We start from the raw sequence: 20,146 nt of genomic DNA, 5'->3' as shown, positions 1-20,146 counted from the left end.
TTTGTTTACCAAGCAGATAGCTGAAATCCGCGAATGCTTGAGACCCCCTCTGAAAACGCTTATAAATGCCTATTCTAACAGTTCAAAACCAAATATATCTTAAACTATCATTCTAAACACTTAAATATAATTTCAAAGTCATCTTACAACATTACCCTTAAAAATATACATCTTACAGCTATGCACGAACACTCCTATAATGGTGGAAGCTAACCTGAAAACCTTTAGGAGTTGACTGTGGTCCTGCTTCTTCTTCTTTGGCAGAAAGCCTTAGAAATCTGCTTCCTGTACATCGCTGTTGAAAACTGCTGGTATAATTTTCATGGCTTCTTGAAGACGATGTAAAAATTGGCGAAGAGACAAATTTTCCGTGAATAATTTGGAGTTACGTTCCACAGAAAAAATTGAATAGGCAAATCCGCAAATACCTAACCATGAACAGGCGGGCCTTGGCCATATATGACGTATTATTTGTCAACACTTCACCAAAGCTGGACTTCTAGGACTAGAGTTACTTTAACTAAAGGCTTAAAATTTACTTATTTAATTTTAGAAGTTAAAAATTACCCTTTGGAATACTGATATGAACCCCTTATCCATTATGATAATCTGCTTTTGCTTTGCCTTCATATTAATGTCAGCCTTAATCTGCACTCACTAACCTCTATTACATTTTGTGCACGTATTTTTCTCACAAATCCTTCATTTGAGATTTGATAATTGTGGGAGTGAGGAAACACCACTCTTCCCTGTGATCCGCAGGCTGCAACCTGACATTTAATTCCATTTGTGATTAAATTAGGGAAGCTGAACACTGTGATATGACAGCTTGCCACTTTTCAGAACAAATTATATGAAACCCACAAAGAATTGAAGATATTAAATGTCTGGCATTTAAAACCTTTGGACAGTTTTCTAGCAACATGTATCTGCTATTTTAGGCATGACACTAATTGAGACCTATTTTATTTTTAAAATGTAAAACTGCAAAAGTTCAAATTGGACTAAATTATTGTGTAGGGATGTTGTGCCCGTTGCAACAAGATTAGAAAACTGTTGATAACTAATCTTCACAAATGTTATGCTGCTGTCGATGCAGTTTAGAGGATATACACTCTATCGGTGAAAGTGATAACTTGATGGAGTTTGTGACTAAACAACGGTGTGTCATGCAGAACTGAAGTTTGTGAGCAGGGATGATAATGAATCAGAAAAAGTTACGCAAGAAATCACTCTGCTGTTCTTATCATGTTTTCTGTCATTGTCTTCTGTAGTTCGGTAAAATTTTGTAAATATTTCCATTAAAGATGTTCCTTCAGTGATTTGAACACTGTGCCTCCATCAAGGCAGATTTGATGGCAAGAATGCTCAATATTATACAATACAATCTAAAAATGGATGCTGTTTACAACAGTTTCTTCCACATTGGTAAAATGTCATGTCCTTTGCTCACTTACCCTAATATGCTTTTGTTTACTCTTTTTTTTTCTTTAGATCAAAAGTGGTAAGACAGAGAAGGAGTGTCAGCAGCTTCTCCTGAAAAGCCTGCAGTATCTGGAGCGCTACATTTACCTCATCCTCTTCAACACATACCTGCATCTAGAGAAGAAGGACTCGTGGCAGCGCTCTTTCACACTTTGGATGGAACAGGTACAAGATTTCTGCCCTGCTTTTACTGTCTCCTCGTCTATACATAAGCATTTTATATACATGAGATTGGATTCGTTTTAGGTCCATCAATGGATTAAAAGGTTTGGTGAGTGAGATGCAAGGAAAAAAAGATTTGTTTGTTTCATGGTTTCCTTCATTCAACAATCAACTGCATTTAAAAACAGTCAGAATATCAGAAGCATTAGTTTGTGAATCTGCTAATGCTAATATCCCACTAAGGAAAACAGTGGTTAGAGCACGATTAATATTGTTCTAACAGAGAACCAGTGACCTTGCGATCTTGTCATTTTTGACATCATTGCTTTGAAGACAGGGACCACTTACAGTCAGTCAGTTGTTGTCTTCCCAGAAAATTTTGTGCGTCAAGATGGGGATAAAACCATAGCAGACTGATAGCAATCAGTCTGCTATCAGTCTGCGATCAGTTTGAGATTGAATGGGGTCAAGTTAGAAATTGCATGCAATCTATTTGTGATAATATAGGTGCAAACTGACTCAGATTGACTGCATTTTGTTGGCAATATGTCTGCGTTTATAAATAAATGGCAGTCATTTGGAAGACTTCTCCAATCTTTGTGAGCGTAATTGCAGTCGGACTGCAGTTTTTTGGAGAGAGGTTGGCTCCTACCAAGTGACTTGTGAAATCGCCTAATGATTGAAAGTGGTCACTCAGAGGCTATGGATGCTGCATGCGTACCCCTCTTGGCAACCAGCTTTCCCAGAAACTACCTGAAATCAATTACTGAATGCAAAAAAAAAAAGTCAATTTGATGACGAGGCAACCACTAATTTTTCCTAGTCACAAGGAGATTACCATTCTGTTCTTAGTCTAGTATAATTGAGCCATTACTGTATTAGTCTGGCAGTGCCTTCAAACATGCAGGTTTTCAAGTCTAATATGCACCTTAGCATTGTTGGTATATAACGCAGTAACATGCAAATGACATTTATCATTAGCCTAATATAGAAAAAGCAGGAAACAGGAAATCAGTAACAGATGTTTTTTTCTGCATGCTCCATTTTTGCACATTGTAAGCTTGTTACCACAGATTCATAATAGTTTTCCTCCAGGAATTTACAAGCTGGTTCTGATTCCTTTGAGGCCTGATTCTTGACACACTCAACCTCATATTGTCTCAGCTCTGTGCTTTTGTTGTCACATTAATCGTTTAGCCAGCTGTGCCTCTACAGTAAAAGTCGAGAATTTATGTGCATTCCAAGCAAACGAGTAGTCTGTAAGTGTTACACAAAACACACACACAGCAATTAAAATTTATTTTGCAATATGTTAAAATCACATAACAGGAAAAGCAAAAACGGACTAAGCAATTTTACTGTGATCAGCCCACGGGTGGAGGATTTTAAATATAAAGGAACATTGTGTTTAATTTATAATTTTCCTGCATTCGGTTTTAATTAAAGATGTTAGATGTCTTGTTTTTTGCCCGCCTTTTCACTAAGCTCTTCAAAAACCTGCAGCCTCCTTCCACGGAGCAGGCATCATTGTCAACGTCACAATATGTTGTGTCCTCAGGCTAAATCATGAAAGTTTAATGTCTAGAATCACCGTGTCAGAATGAAGTCGCTAAAACTTATGATCAAAAGCAATCAAACAAGCCTTGGTCATGTTTGGACATGATATGTTCGACATTGAGCTCAAAGGCTATTTCCCATTCTTCTTCATGAGGAGACAGTCTGGAGGTGGGCCCTGGAATGTTTAAAAATTGCTGAATGAAAATCTCTTCCTTCTTTGTCCTTCTTGGGGTGGATTAGACTCAAAGGAAAAACTGAGAATTCCAAAATAGACTGGAACAATCGTTGTGAAAACAATTGTCACAGAAATATGCGCGATCAATCGGGGCATATTCTTCCTGTTATGAATAGCAAATATATGTGGTGCATCAGGGTGACTCTAATGGCCCAGTTATGCCATGAGAAAATAGAGGCATACACACTAGGGATATGGAGATACTTCTGCAAAGCTGGCAACGGACACATTAATGCCATTAAAATATCATATAAAAATGATGTTTCTGTATTTTGATGTATAGCTAACCCTGTTGGTAATCGTTGATATTCCAAAAATACCTTCCAAAGTACCTGTTGAGTTGGAAAAATAATAAAAAAAACAATCATTTTGTGCTATTACTTTAAATGTCTACCATACTGAGGAAAATGCACCCTTCAGTTTATTGTATGTCCCAAAGAGCATTTTTCAGATTACAAAAAAGGGAAAAAAATATGAAGGCTTTCAGTTATTTTTTTAATTAAACTTTACCTTGCAGTGAGATTTGAGGCATTTTGTTTACTATTTAACAGAGAGTCCTCTGGAAGGTTTTCTTTAAATTCATTCTGAAGGGGCATTCACACATGTAGCAGTGTAGTGTGTAGCTACTGCGGGTCCCAATCCTGGATTAATGGGGAGGGTTGCATCAGGAAAGACATCCCATCTAAATTCTCCAGGTGAAAGAGGACACACTGAAGGTTGGTGTCACAAAAGTGAGTGCTAGGGATAACATAACTTGATCTGCTGTGGCGACCCCAAATGGGAGCAGCTGACAGAAGATCTTTTTTTAAGGATTTTTCTGTGCAGAGTTTGGATGTTTCACCGTGGCTTGTGGTTCTCTTTGGGTACTAGGGCTTCCTCCGCAGTCTGAAGACTGTCAGATGTATGAATGCGATGTTATTTTTTTTTATTTATTTTTTTTTTGCCTGTCCCGTTTGGCTCTTTTGCCATCAGAATTGTTGTCTAAAGGCAAAGAAAGATGCCCAACGGATTTATTTTACCAAATTGACCATCCCAGCCTTGCCGTAATGGTCCATTTGATTCACCTTTTATTGTTTATTTTATTTTCACTTACTGAATATGGGACAGACTTGACTGGGGGAAAGAAGGGGAGAAAGAAAGAGGGAAAGAGAAACAGCTGAGAAGAGGGACAGGGGAGAAGGGCAAAAACCAAAAACCAACAGAACGGGCAGAAAGAAAAAAAAAAGAAGAAAAAAAATGCATATATCAATCACCTGGGTCACCTGCTGAGAAAGAAAAAAGAAAACTAGCAGAAGAGAACAAGAGTAATAGAATAAACAACATCACAATGATATATGGGAATATGACAGTAAATACTAAATGTTAAACATTATTGTGCAGCACATAAGATCAACAGAACACAGTGTGCTTTGAGGTAGGAGCCAAAAAGGGTGTAGTTTGTGGGTGTGATCACCCGTGTGTACACCTGTGAGCATGGACGCGCTTGTTTTTTTTAAAAGGTTCCTTCATGTAATGATCTGCTAGAGGGTGTGGGGGGGCCACAGCCCCGTCCTCCAGGGCATGAAGCAGGTATGGAGGAGATCAAAACTCCAGACATCCAGAGGCCCCCAGAACACAAGAGATCAAGGAAGACCAACAGAGGGGCAGCCGCGCCACTGTCTCAGTAAGAGCTGAGGAGAGTCCCAGATGAGGGCTCACTCAGCAGCCGCGGAGCAGAAGCCAGGGGGAGTTGCAGTGACGCGCCCGTGAGCTCCGCCGGCAGCCAGCCGTGCCTGAGTGACCGAGCCCCAGGCCGAGAGGCCGGGGGCACCCCACCTCCGAAGTGGCCCGAGCGAGCCCCAGGCTCCAGGCCTCGATAAGCGGCCGCCAAGGAGTGAGCCGGTGTGTACCCGGACGCCCATCCCCGGACACAAAGAACCACCAACGCACCGATGTCTGAGGGGGTCCGCCACTGGCAGGGGAAGTGGTGGTAGGGGGAGATAGGCCTCCATACCTTGGAGGGCCTAAGATGTCCCCAGAGAGGTGGCGCCTGACACCCAACCTGACATATAGACACAGACATACAGGCACACACATATACAAACATCCATTACCACCCTCATGCTCTCATATGCACTTACTCCACACTCAACCAACGTGGAGACAGACATAAGGAGACGCTGTACACACGATCACACTCCCCAAGCGTACTCTAAGCCCCGGGTCTAGGTACCCTTGCCCCTGGAGGGGGGGAACTGCACCCAGACCCAGGTGGTGTTACCCTTTTCCCTGCGGTGGGGGGAGGCAGACCGCCCCGACTCCGCAGCAGCAGGGAGGCCCCACACTCCAGACCGCAGTCGGACGGCCAACTCCTCCTCCTAGCCCCCCCGCTCCAGCAGGTCGCAGAGAATGGGGGTGAGAGAAGACTCCAAACCTCCCTCCACCCGCTCATTGTAGTGTTGATGCATGTGTGTTCTAAGGTGCATTTAAAACCCAGGAGGGCATGGAGCTACCTGCCAGAGAGCAGCAGGTAAGCGCATAGTCCCTCCTGCTGGCCCTCAATGTCTACGTGTATTTAACATTGAGAGGTGGGCAATGACGCCAGGGGTGGGGTGTACACCCTGATGGTACTTTGGATTCCGTGTATCGTGCCCACCCCCAAGATCCTATATGTATGTGTAATGAGAGTGTGAGTAATGTGAATGTCTAAGTTGTGGGATAAAATTGAGGCATGCGATGTTGAATGGTCATCTGTATCTCTGTGTTGGCTCTATGATAGACTGGTGACCTGTCCAGGGTTTACCCCACATTGCTATACATGACAGCGGTTATAGGCTCCTGCCCTCCTGCAACCCTCAACTGGATAAGCGATGAATGGGTTGTATTTTTATTGTCTTTTAACACCCCACTGACTTACAGTGGCAGCTTGTCCACAGAGGCTGTGAAGTCAAAAATAGTTGGGATGAGTTCCATGCAGATAATAAATGTTCTTATAAATTAATTTCAGATTAATAAAAGGATAACCCAGCGTCATCAGGATTTCTATTAAATTGACTTTTTGTCATAATTTATAACGTGGTTCAGTTTGTTAAAACACAACCTTAAAACCTAAGTGATAAGATGGCTGTGGGCCTGCCTGAGCAGAAAACCAAAAATGACTGAGCACATCTATTTAGATGAGCCAGTACAGTAAACTGTCACCTCTATGGGCAGTGGCCAGGTCTAGAAGGAAACAAGATAGGTATATCACAGCCATTTTTCAACTACACCTCTGCCATCAAATGAGCCACAGACTTTTGTTGAGGTCTGTCTGCTTTCACTAGAACATTCAAACCCCCTTTTTGACATTCTAAAATGTAAAGCATTGTCAAGATATAAAGATCAGATAAAATGAAAATTTGCGGGGCTGCATCAACAATGTAAATTTAGTACAATATATGTACTTGTTTTTCTTGTACATTTAAAAAGCCTACACATAGCTCCAGTATCTCCAAGATAATGTGAAAATCCTGGAGTACATGAAATCTCATGCTATAATGATTGATTTGTGTTGCGGAAAATAGTCATTTTTCAAAAAGACAGGCACTTTACGTACTGGGAACAGAGGAAAATATAAATAAAAGCCTGATAGTTCCACAGGGTTCTGTGCTACGACCAGTTCTATTTATATTATACACGCTTCATTAGGCACTTTTATTAGAAGGCATAGCATACATTTTCATTGCATAGCATACATCATTCATGCCGATGATACCCAGCTTTATCCAGCTGTGGAGTCATGTAACACACCAATTAGTTTAACTACAGGATGGTCTTAAAGACATAAAGACCTAGATGATCTCTAATTTCTTGCCTCTAAATTAGGATAAAACCGAGGTTACTCCCTGAGCCTGGTTCTACCAGAGGTTTCTTCCTGTTAAAAGGGAGTTTTACCTTCACACTGTGACCAAGTGGTTACTCGGCAGGGGTCGTCTGATTGTTGGTGTTTTCCTCTGTATTATTGTAAAGTCTTTACCTTACCAAATAAACCTTGACGTGACTGTTGTTGTGATCAAATTGAATTGAATTGTCACTGATATGAACAAATGGCACTTTTTCAGTTTTTATTATTTAATCCGTTTTAGATGTATTTTACTTTGTGTTGTTAACAGAAAGTGAGATTCTGTAATCACAAGTGAAAAACTACAGACTTGTGGCACGTTATTGATAATTAGCTGATAATTTGTTTGTTGCTAACTCATATCAGTGCTACATACAGTGCAGTGTTAATATGCGGATCACTCCACTGACACTCATCTTAAAGAAAGTTCTCTTTGCTGCTGCGCTTTTGGGAGCTGCTACTTCACATAAATCGAGTTTCCCTGATGACCAGAACTGACAGCATAATCAATGTGACAGTTCCTTTGCTTCATGTTAACAAATTACGCCAAACGGTGGATGATTTCTCTGCATTTTCAGCACTGACATACTCAGAAACTTTTTTGCATGTTTTTTCTTAGCCTTTCTCATTCTCCTACTTACATTTTATATGTATATTTACAGAAGCTGTGAGAAAGTATTATAATATGCAGATGTGGGATAACATTTGACAATGACTGTCGCAGCACCAGACATAGTTTGAGTGACAGATGATATCTGGGAAGTGCAAGTATATCATTAAAATGAATGATGTCACTCCTTTATCACCCCATACATACAAAAGGCAGATATTGATTTAAACCTGTCAGACTCGGGCCTGAGCAGCATTTGGTATTAAGGTGGGAATTAGATGTCATCTTAAAGAGATCTTGAAGGCTTGAAGATATTGCAGTGATGTCAGCTACAGCTGTGACGGTAGTGACAAAGACATTCAAACATCCAAATATCTCAGTTTTTTCCTTTATCCTCTTTTTAAAGAATTATCTCAAAATATCAGTATTTCTGTCACCACCATCAGTATTGTGATGTGTTTACTAGCCTACTTGGAGCACAATCTGGCAGTAGCCCAGCCAATCGGCCCCAACCAACCTCGGGGCATAATCGTTAGCCTATCACCAGTGACCGTGGCAGGACCGTTAATGACAAACTGCAGTGCCACAGGCAGCAGTCGGGGGGTCATCACTATCGCTGGTCACGCTTTTGAAGCCATGGTTACACAACCTGTCAGCTCAGAGTGGTACATTCTGTCCTGCATCCTACATTGGCTGTATGTACGTGGGTATGTGTGTGGACTAATTTGATCTCTACAGCCACTAAAAGCAAGAGCACAGTGTTCCCAGTCATTCAGGGTAGCATCCTTTGCTTTTTATATATTTAATATATTTTGCCCTTTTGCTTTTGTCATAACTATATGTTCTGAAGATGAGGATGCTTTCACAATATAATATTACAACTACCCACTATTTCCACAGTTACACTTGTAGGCAGATTTTTCAAGGTACTTGGCAGAGAATTTATTCTGAGCTAGACTATTTCAGAGTTTTCTGTGACTTCATGTTAATCCAGACCGGCTCGATGATATTGAGATATAGGCATAACATTTGGTGCAGGACTCCATGTTCTTCTTCTAGCTAAAGATAGTTCTTTGTGACTCTCTGTGTCAGGATTTTCGGGTTTATTGTGATGCTGCTAAAGAAATTTGGGAGCGATCTGATGCCTCCGTGACATTTATGCATTAAGAATATTTTCTTCTTCCTGCTCCTTTTCACACATGGTTGTTGTGTTTTGTTGATAGAAGATGTGGTTGTTTTGTTTGATTTGTAGTACCAAGTGTGAAATAAATAAAAATGAAATGAAATGAAATGAAAATTGTGTGATGGATAAAAAACATAAACGTGCATATTTGTCAAAGTTTTTAAATAGATGTTGCTCACTGGAGAAGAGCCAGAGGTTAAATTGGCACATTGGGACAAATACTGTACTTCATTGGGCAATGGCCATGGCAGCGTATTGAGATGAGAGTGAAAACTTCAGATTAGATTTTGAAATTGAAATCTATGTTTGCTAATCAAAAGTGCGGGCCTTTACACAATAGCTCGACTTGTGTACAGTGCATACCGCAGATGCCTGCAGAAGTAGTACCCTATCAGTCACTCCAGCTGTTTTGATGTGTGGCACAGAGGCCTCCCTGTCCCCCCCTGCACCGGGCTGGTATGTGCAGCCTTTGAGATAGCCGGCTGTGGGAAAGACCTCCTCGCTGCCCTGCCCCCCACCGCTCCACAGCACCATTTGTGAGCTCTTCAATGAAACATGAAAGATATCTCACCAGCAGCTCTGCTTGCTGTCACCCAGGAAGCTTGTCGCCACACGCCAACAACTTCAAGGCCACTTTACAAACAGAGAGCACCAGAGGGAGGCATGATGCTACAGTTTAGCCTCAAATAACAAATCTGATTTAAATTGTTTGACTTTGAGTTTTTTTGTTTTGTTTTTGTACAGTGTGGAGGGGAACTTAATTTAGTTTTGTTACAGTAATGTCCCAGGAATCCATGAGAACGTTAAAGTTGTTCATTTTATTTATAGTTATAAAAGTCACTAAAAGTAAGAAGAGTTACTGTAATCCTCAAAATGATTTTTGTGTGGTAGCAAGTTGTCAGGGTATCACAACTTGTTTTCAAGCACTTTTGTGTCCAGGTGTACAGAGACTGAAAAGGATGTGATGAAAAGAAAACCGTCACAATGTCAGTGTGCAATGTTTTCTGAGATTGAAGAAGATAAATATTACATCTGGAATATCTGGAATTACTTATTGCAGAAGGGGATCGCTATTGTTTCACACTTGCATCTATTTCTTTAATTGCTATGACATAGACACTGTTATATGACCTCAGCTTTCAGTGACCTCCAGCCCTCTGCATTGCTTAATGTTGGTGGTGTGGGCAGGGAATGGTGTGAGCAGTACAAAAGGAAGAAAAAGTGCAGCAACACAGCCTTGATTTCCCCCTTTCCCTTGTTCTCCAGTGATCGTACATCAAGCGCTTCATTCATTCAATCTGCCGTCCTTCAGCATAATTAACAAGATGCCAAATTTGATTTCAGGGCAGTACTACTTCATTTTTCTTTTATCTTGCCACACTAGATTCTACGTTGACTTGTCGTCCTGTCTTTGGGTACAAAGTTACTTTACATTACAAATTATTTGTAATATTTGTATATAGTAATATTAATGAGCCTGACTGTTTTTTGGAGATGGTAAACTAAGCATCCCTACACTTGCTTAACTCCTTAGCCAAAAAACATAACTTCTTCAAGGTACTGGGTCTACCCTGATTTACTTTTTCAGTGACTACCCACATCTTGTGGCTATAGATGATGATAGGAACGTGGTCATGTATTAACCTCTTCAGATTAGAGAGTCAGTTTTAAAAGTACCGAGTGTGTCAGAATCGGACTTTATTAAAGCGGTGCTTAGCACTGTTTCCTCACAGCAAGAGGGCCCTGGGCTCAAGTATAGTCTGGGGTCTTTTTCGGTTTAGGTTCCATGTCTGTGTTCCACATGTCTGGGGGTTCTTTCCTGGTACTCTGGCTTTCTCCCACATTCTTAGCAACACACATGGCGTTTGGTTAATTGGTGATTCTATATCTACTGTAGGTGTGAATAGTTGTCTGTCTTTATGTGTGAGTACTGTGAAAGTTTAAAGCCTGTCCAGGGTGTACCCCTCCTCTTGCCCCATGACAGCTGGGATAAGCCTCGCCCTCCCCCACAACCCTGCACTGGATAAGCAGAAGAAAACAGACAGATGGATTTTGCTGTAAGAGTTTTGTAAGTGGATTCTTTTTTGTTTGCCACATTGAAATTCCTTCTGCTGCAACAGCTGAATTAGTCTGACTGCAGCTGGCATCCACTGTGAAGTCACACGCTTTACTGGATTTATCTTTTTTTTGTAAAACAAGAGAATAATGAAGAAAACTGGATCAACACCAACAGCTTTGACTCCACAAAGACCGTATGCAGTCACTGTCATCCCCCTGATATGCTCTTTTGGGCCTCCCTAAGTTGACGTTTTGTATTTTCTGATGTTTCATACATTACTTATTTAGACAGGCAGGCTCTGGGGTGGATGAGTCAGGCTATGCATGTTAACAGCACAAATCCAGAGATTCATGTGGGCGTCAAATCGACTGACTAATGGTTCCGCTGCACTAAGTCAGTTTCTCCTATCAAAATACTCGTGCAGCTTTTGAACTGTTAGCTGTCCACGAACTCATAGCACACAAACATTAGAGGTACATGACTGCATGAGCTAGTTATTAAAAAGCTGTATTAAGACGGGACAATAGAGGCTACGTGATCACTCATTTCCAACTTAAAGAACCAAGCCAGTGCCGACTGCACAAAAGCAGAAGTTATGTGATATGTATTTAAGGTTTGAATTTTGCATTGTAAGCAAGTAGATAATCCAGACCACACTTTGTGGTGCACGTGTTTATTTCTGCACAAAGCTGGCCGGCTAAGCTGTAATCACTGTTAGTGAAAGGGATATCTTGATACTATTATTCCTCTTCATTGTTCCCATATGTCTTCTTCAGCATTTACCTGACAGCCTACTTTTAAAAGGGTTTCCAGCAGCACGTACGTACAGGATTCCCTCGTAGCCCTGAGAATATGACCACAATTATATTGCTCATTTTTGTTTAGTATGCAAATTTGCTCCCTCAAACACTGTCCTTATTTACCCTGATGTTCAAAAAGTTTCTCTCTCTCTCTACTCCAAAATTTGCAGCTTCCTTGACTGCCTCAGGAGAAAAAGGGAGAGGTTAAATTGGCAATGCGTTTTAGGCCACGTTACTTCCACTGAGTCATTCCCTGGATGTCCTTTAGGGCTATATAGACCAGATTTAGGTTCAGCTGAGTCCTGTATCGATTTCAGTCTCAGCCTGCATAATGGAAGAGATGACTCTGAATGCTTTTGTGCCTTTCAAGGAATCCAGCACAATTTTTCTTTATTACTATTTTTTTTTTTTACATGTGGGAATTGAACTTCACAGTCCAGTGCATTGCACTGAGGCTTCTCCTTCAAAGTAAAATGGGCAAACTGGGGCACTCGTCATAGGGCAGTTAAAGGCTTTTGCAGGGAAGTCGGCTTTGACTGGGTTTTGTTTTTATTTGTTTATGTTGCTTACCTTTATGGCCAGATGTTTCTGGTTGTCTTTGGTGTTTCCCATCAGTCGTAGCAGACCGTGAGTCAGTATGACCTACTGCTTAACACCGAACTCTCAGGAGGCAGATATGTTCTCATTCATTCAGGAAAGATTCAGACAAAGTCCACTGAGCATATACTCTTCCCGTGGTGCTGTTCCATTACAGCAGGGATTTGGGTACTTATAAGTGAGGCAATTGGTGTAAATTAAGTAAAGCATTGCACTCAATTAGGCTCACATAAATATTGGACTGCTTTTGCTGTTGACTTCATTCACACAAACACTGTTGGTGGTGACCTGACATGCGAGTTATTGGCTTTAAAAATTTCAAGAAAATCTCCTGCTAACGGACTCTGAAAAAACACCTAGTGCAAACTTCCATTATTTCTGTGAGTTTTAAGCATGGCTGCTATTTATAGAGCCCTACCTGGAAGCCTTGTTCTGACCACTTGCATGTGAACTGTGCAATTTCATGAGTTCAGGAAGAAAATATTGACTTTGTGTCAAACTTACCAGAGCTTCATTTCGTGACTCATTTTGTAATGAGTTACAAACGAAACACGTAATACATAGCACTTCAAGCGTGGAGGAAGAACATCATTTTCTTTCTTTCTTTCTTTTTTTTGGATAGGGCTGAGATTCTGTGAATTCGTCACTCAAAGTCAGATTTTTACCGTGATGTTAACTGTAATGCCCTGAGGGAGCGTGTCCTTTAGAAACCATGTGAAATGTGGTGTGTGCCTTTGTGCCATTGTGCTTCAGCAGACCGAGGAGGCAGGAGTGGTTTTTTTTTTTTGTGACATCTAGACAATCTTTTTATGCCACCACCTTTACTGCCCAGATTGGGCTCTCTGTGACTTTGTCCTCTTACCCCAAAATGAAATTCAAGTTGGCAGTGGGGTCACGCTTTTGCAAAGGAAATGAGACCACAAGTGTTCATATTATCTAAAAATGGCCTTGAAAGAGGTAAAGTTTTTGATTTTTATGATTGTGGAAACTTTGAGATGACTGATGTGGACAGAAAGCATAAGGGGTGACTCACTGTTGTTATGATGATTTGAAAAATCGCCCTATTCTTTGAGCCACCATCACTGCTTCAGCCTGACTAGAACATGCGTGGGCATACTCAGGTCTACAGGTACAAATGCTACTTGCACTTATTAAAAAAATAAATACAAGCTATTTATATTGACTTCAATAGCAATTCTTTTTTTTATTTTTTATTTTTTACAAACTATTTGAAGTTTAATGCAATAAATGTGGGGCTAATTAACTATATCCGAGGAAGACTCTTAAATGAATAACTAGTTGTACTCAGTGCCACATGCAATTTTGTATATATTTACATTTTTATATTAAGCTTAAAGTAATTAAAATGATTTACATTTTAAACATCTGGAAGCTCGTTTTGGCTGCTCACTTATTTGCATGGGGTTGCCAAATGAGATGATCTGAGTATTTGAGACTGAAGAGGATGGATGATATGTTATAATATAACTCTTAAAAAGTCAATTCTGCTTCTCTAAAAGGGTACTTTCGTTACTTTCAGTAGTATTGTAACTGTAAAAAATGCTGGAATTAAAGGAGCAGAGCCTGCTATGTTCTGGGAAAAATGCTTGTTCCTACATTTCCCACAATCCAAAGTCAGTAATTCTCAATAATTTCATTAAACGCTTTATTTCCTAGTAAAAGTCCTTGATGACCTTGATGTCATCGTAATGTCATCAGGATTTTTTAAAGCTCCCTCCAGAACCAATGAGGACACTATTCAGCTGATTTTACAGGCTGATTTGGTTTCCGCTTAAATTTTTTTTTTATTGCTCTGATTATGCCTGAAAATAAGTACGGTCTTAATATTTTTACCCAAGTGACACAACCGAATTCTTTTTCAGCCACTTCTCCAAACCCGGAGTTGAGCCCTGGTCTTTCATTATAACAGCTGCGCATCTAGCAGCCATCAGAAACCATGCTGAAAAAGTGGAAGTCCATGTGTTTGTGTGGTCACAAAGGACAAGAAGAGAAAAAAAAATCTTGGCACGCCATATCGCCTGTTCATTAATATTTTGTGCGTTTCTGTGGTAGGTGGCTGCCAGAGCCGGAGTTTATGACATCCTCAACCAGCTGGGCTTCTCTGAGTTTGAAAACCCGAGGGACACGCCACTGGCCAGGCTGCGCTGCCGCTGGCAACAGCAAAACATTCTGTCACTTCCTTTCCGCGGGGAGTTCATCTGAGAGGGGATCACTGTGAATACGCCAAAACAGTACTGTGCTTTTCAGAATAAAAGACATTTCCAATAACATAGTTATGCCTTCTGTATTTACCCTTATTTTCTGTATATCTTCACAACATCTGTTGTTTAATGTTACTGCTTTTTTCCTTTTTTTCTCACTTGTGATGTTAACAGTTTTTAGCTTTAAATCTCAGCAAGATTCTGCTTCTGTATTGGAAGTTGTGCCTTTACATCAGTGAATTTATTAATGTACTAATTTGTACATGTTTAGGTTATTTTTTTTCTTAAAATCCCAGTAAAATTATGCTCACTTGCGACAGCTCTTTGAAACTTCAGCTGGAACTAGAGTTAAATGTTGTTATGGAGGAGGAGATCAGAAAATTCTAACAATTTATGTCACTGTGCATCTGTTCCACTTTTTCAGAAGAGTCCCTATGTACATATGGAAGCTGTCAGTATTTAAATAACTGTGCTGTTGAGTTTTCCAAACGTTATTTGATAAGAGGATTTTGAGCGTTGCAAAGATGCTAAAATATGACAGCACTTATATGTTCCTCTGTTGTACCTGATTTTTGTTTTTTTGTTTTTTTACATTTGATTATATCTGTCATGATACAGGTACTAACATTTTTATGTGTTACATTTGACTTTGAAGCGCTCTGTGGTTTTTTTTTGTTTTTAAACTTTGTTTAAAGCTGTAAAATTACTTCTGTCATGTGATGTGATTCTGCATTCTTCCTTCTTGTCAAAACATGGTCCACATACATATTACCAATAATGCAAATCCGCCTTCCTACACAGCCTCAAGCTGCTCACCTGCAGCTTGATGCAATAGAAGTCCGCAAAGCTTTAAAGCACCTTTGATGTGTACATTTGGAGGCGTTACTTTTATACCACCTTGGCTTGGGGAGCTTAAATTTATGGATGGAAACAGCATCTGCAGATATTTGGTGTGACTTGGATTTTTTTTTTTTTAAATACACTTAGTGTTTATTGATGTGGATAAATACACCATTCCATAACTGCAGCTGATGTTCATTTCTTCAGTGGAGGGAAACAGCTGCATGATTCACTGTTTAGAACAAGAGTTTAAAGTTGCATTGTCTTTCAAACATTTACATCATTGTTTTCTCTGAATGCATGACAACACCAGATCTGTAGAGTAACTTTAACCCTGCAGGATTTCTTTAAAGTCTTGACATGTTCTTTGTTTGAGCATGTTACCGCTATATTATGAATCCTGCCTTAAAACCAGAAAGATAAGCAAAAATCAAAGGATCAAAAATTATCAATCGTTCCTCCAGATACCTGTCATTCTTGTTTGTTTCAGTGTGGCATTGCATAATGAAAGTGCACCCTTCAAGTTATCAAAAACATTGCAGTGATTGAAAATGGGAAGAAATTTAAAATACACAGTTTGTGTTGGAACATCTAATACCCATCTTTGTGATTCTTGATTAAACGCACAAATGTGGAGGTTGTATACTAAGAGATCCTGATATCTTAGCTAGGCTTTTAATTTAATTGGTTTTTTTTTCTTTTTTAACAGGCGCTCTTCACAGAGTAAATGTCTTTTATTTGCTGTATGTACCAATTATTTTCTTGTTTGGAAGCTAAAATAAATATTTCAGATAGATCTAACAGAGTTTCTGCTTTTGATATCTTTTTTTTTTACGTGGAGAAAACTAAAGCTTATCCATCTGCACCAAGGATTCGGATTTTTGTGTGTAGGAGGGTTTTATGATTTTATTTTGCACACTACTGTCCTCTGTGCCTTGTTTTATTGAAGCTTCTGAAGTCTCCTGCGATGGAGCCAAATGATTGTCTTCCCTCCTCGGTTTCCTTTCTTTTTTCCGCCTTATCTCAGCATCATCTTTTGCTGCAGATACGCACCGCTGAGAACCCTCTCGTATATCCGCGAGGCCTCTTTGTTTTGTGTCGGTGCCAACCTCGGAGAGCAGGACAGGTTATGAGCATCGAGCAGCGTACATTTACCCAAAACAGATGATTCATTGTTGGGCTGAAATCTTAACATATTCCATACACAGTAATAAAGAGCTTAGGCAGATCAAAAGACTAATCTGAGTTGCGTTTTGATGTGGACAGGTAAGGTCTTAATTAAAAAAATATGGTCAGTCTTTCAACAATGGAGGCCTGTGTGAGGATTAAAAGCCACCAGCCGGCACATCAGTGAAGCACACTTGGCTTCGCTGGCCTGCTTTGAAAGTCTGATATCCCAGATCACTTCCCGTCTTGTAAGTGCATAGCAGGCTTATCTTCGGGACTACGGAAGTTGTTAGGACTTTATCACACCACAGCCTATCCTGAATTATTGTAAATGGAAACAAAGTGAGCCAGATTGAAAGGCTTCCTGTAGAGTTTGAGACTTTATGAGCTAATTCATCCCTCTTAGTGAGAGGGTTGGCAGGCCCTGAGGCACAGATAAATTCACCATAACACTTATTGTACACTGTTACTCTTTACCAATGGAGAAAAATTGGCAGATATGGAGAAGGTCTATTCAGTTGCAGCATGTGGCCAACTGGACTCCAGGTCAAGATAAGCCCAGGACATGAGGACCATGCTTGGATGATATAGCGGCCCCTCGCCTTTGAAATTCTTTCCAAACTCATTGAGATACTCCCCAATGTGAAACTCAAGCTAGTGGTTCTGAAGGATCCAGAAATTGCAGCAGACAAAGAGTGGCATTCAGAGGTGAGCAGCAAGAGGGGATGTAATGAACTTCATGTGAAAAGCTTCCCCCTGCAGATGAGAGAGCTGCTGAGGACAGGAGGCATCATGCCGGTGTAAGGGGTTCATGGGTGCATTGCCATCCTCTTTGATTGTTCTTGTGTGTATAAAGGCCGCCTTAAAAAACACCTCGGGAACTCAAGTCTCAAACCTCTCAGGGATTTGATCAATATTAATAAGATTGTTAAGACCTTGCTCTTAAATCTTCTCTGGCAAATACGTGTCTGGGCCTTCATTTACCGTGAGCAATAATACACAATCCCTGTTAGGTTATTACACACACTACTGATCCAGGTAAAGTATCAACTGGCATGATAAAAAGTACTGATTGGATTGATAGTGAGCTTTTAAATGCTTATTCCTATTCCCATTTGATCTTTTGGGATACATCCCCATGACTAAGGCTTTCTTATTTAGAGGCAAGGGTTCAAAGCATGGGTGATTTGTTGAATTGTTGAATGAGTTTAAGCAGACTACATGGAAATAAAAGTAATATAGTGGAGCCACTGGTAACACTCGTTATAGTAAGTCTCCATTAGGTTGCAGGGCATTCAGACGTAACCAAGATGACCTGCTGAAGTTCAAACTGAGCATCAGAAAAGGGAAGAAAGGTTATTAAAGTGACTTTGAGCATGGTATGGTTATTGGTGTCAGACAGGCTTGTGTGAATCTACTGGGATTTCCCACACAGCGAGCGTTTATAGAGAATTGTCTGGAAAGGAGAAAATAGCAAACGAGCATCGTTTTTTTGGGGTGAAAATGCTTTATTGATGCTAGAGATCAGAGGGGAATGGTCAGACTGCTTCTAGCTAATAGTAAGACAACAAGTACCCCTGAATGAGGCATGTAGAAGATCGTCTCTGAATGCATGTTGAACCCTGTAGTAGATGGGCTACAAGAGCAGAAGACCATACTCGGCACTACTTCTGTCAGCTAGGAACAGGAAACTACGTTAAGGCTACAATTTGCACCAGCTCTCCAAAAGTGGACAATAGACGTTTGGAAGGTTTGCCAGGTTAGATGAGCCTCCGTTTCTGCTGTAAAATCCAGATGGTAGACTCAGAATATAGCGTTAATAACATGAACATTTGGATCCATCCTGCCTTGAATCAATAGTTGAGGCTACTGCTAGCAGTGCGATGCTGTGTGGGGATATTTTACAGTGCAAAAGTATTCGGCCCCCTTGAACTTTTCCACATTTTGTCACATTACAGCCGCAAACATAAATCAATTTTGGAATTCCACATGAAAGACCAATACAAAGTGGTGTACACGTGAGAAGTGGAACAAAAATCATACATGATTCCAAATGGTTTTTACAAATAAATAATTGAAAAGTGGGGTGTGCTTAATTATTCAGCCCCCTTTGGTCTGAGTGCAGTCAGTTGCCCATAAACATTGCCTGATGAGTGCTAATGACTGAATAGAGTGCACCTGTGTGTAATCTAATATCAGTACAAATACAGCTGCTCTGTGATGGCCTCAGAGGTTGTCTAAGAGAATATTGGGAGCAACAACACCATGAAGTCCAAAGAACACACCAGACAGGTCAGGGATAAAGTTATTGAGAAATTTATAGCAGGCTTAGGCTACGAAAAGATTTCCCAAGCCTTGAACATCCCACGGAGCACTGTTCAAGTGATCATTCAGAAATGGAAGGAGTATGGCACAACTGTAAACCTACCAAGACAAGGCCGTCCACCTAAACTCACAGGCCGAACATGGAGAGCGCTGATCAGAAATGCAGCCAAGAGGCCCATGGTGACTCTGGACGAGCTGCAGAGATCTACAGCTCAGGTGGGGGAATCTGTCCATAGGACAACTATTAGTCGGGCACTGCACAAAGTTGGCCTTTATGGAAGAGAGGCAAGAAGAAAGCCATTGTTAACAGAAAACCATAAGAAGTCCCGTTTGCAGTTTGCCACAAGCCATGTGAGGGACACAGCAAACATGTGGAAGAAGGTGCTCTGGTCAGATGAGACCAAAATGGAACTTTTTGGCCAAAATGCAAAACGCTATGTGTGGCGAAAAACTAACACTGCACATCACTCTGAACACACCATCCCCACTGTCAAATATGGTGGTGGCAGCATCATGCTCTGGGGGTGCTTCTCTTCAGCAGGGACAGGGAAGCTGGTCAGAGTTGATGGGAAGATGGATGGAGCCAAATACAGGGCAATCCTGGAAGAAAACCTCTTGGAGTCTGCAAAAGACTTGAGACTGGGGCGGAGCTTCACCTTCCAGCAGGACAACGACCCTGAACATAAAGCCAGGGCAACAATGGAATGGTTTAAAACAAAACATATCCATGTGTTAGAGTGGCCCAGTCAAAGTCCAGATCTAAATCCAATCCAGAATCTGTGGCAAGATCTGAAAACTGCTGTTCACAAACGCTGCCCATCTAATCTGACTGAGCTGGAGCTGTTTTGCAAAGAAGAATGGGCAAGGATTTCAGTCTCTAGATGTGCAAAGCTGGTAGAGACATACCCTAAAAGACTGGCAGCTGTAATTGCAGCAAAAGGTGGTTCTACAAAGTATTGACTCAGGAGGCTGAATAATTACGCACACCCCACTTTGCAGTTATTTATTTGTAAAAAATGTTTGGAATCATGTATGATTTTCATTC

The 20,146-nt window shown here is 40.7% G+C and overlaps 1 protein-coding gene across 6 annotated transcripts in view; it reads left to right on the top strand.

Annotated features, from left to right (window-relative positions):
• pald1a (phosphatase domain containing paladin 1a) overlaps window positions 1-16,415 on the top strand; it is a 58,636-nt gene extending 42,221 nt beyond the window's left edge. For all 6 annotated transcript variants that reach the window (XM_086303876.1, XM_086303873.1, XM_086303875.1 and 3 more), the window contains exons 19-20: window positions 1,495-1,650; window positions 14,621-16,415. In XM_086303876.1, the coding sequence (XP_086160002.1) occupies window positions 1,495-1,650; window positions 14,621-14,770 (306 nt within the window). In that variant the 3' untranslated portion in view covers window positions 14,771-16,415. The remainder of the gene's footprint in view (window positions 1-1,494; window positions 1,651-14,620) is intronic.
• Window positions 16,416-20,146: the final 3,731 nt, after the last annotated feature.

Source organism: Aulonocara sp. 'chitande type north' Nkhata Bay, linkage group LG8 (genome assembly GCF_057382095.1).
Source record: "Aulonocara sp. 'chitande type north' Nkhata Bay isolate Kocher_YH1m ecotype deep benthic linkage group LG8, A_spYH_male_GT1.1, whole genome shotgun sequence".
In the NCBI taxonomy this organism is placed as follows: domain Eukaryota; kingdom Metazoa; phylum Chordata; class Actinopteri; order Cichliformes; family Cichlidae; genus Aulonocara; species Aulonocara sp. 'chitande type north' Nkhata Bay.
This window is presented reverse-complemented; position numbering and strand designations above follow the sequence as displayed.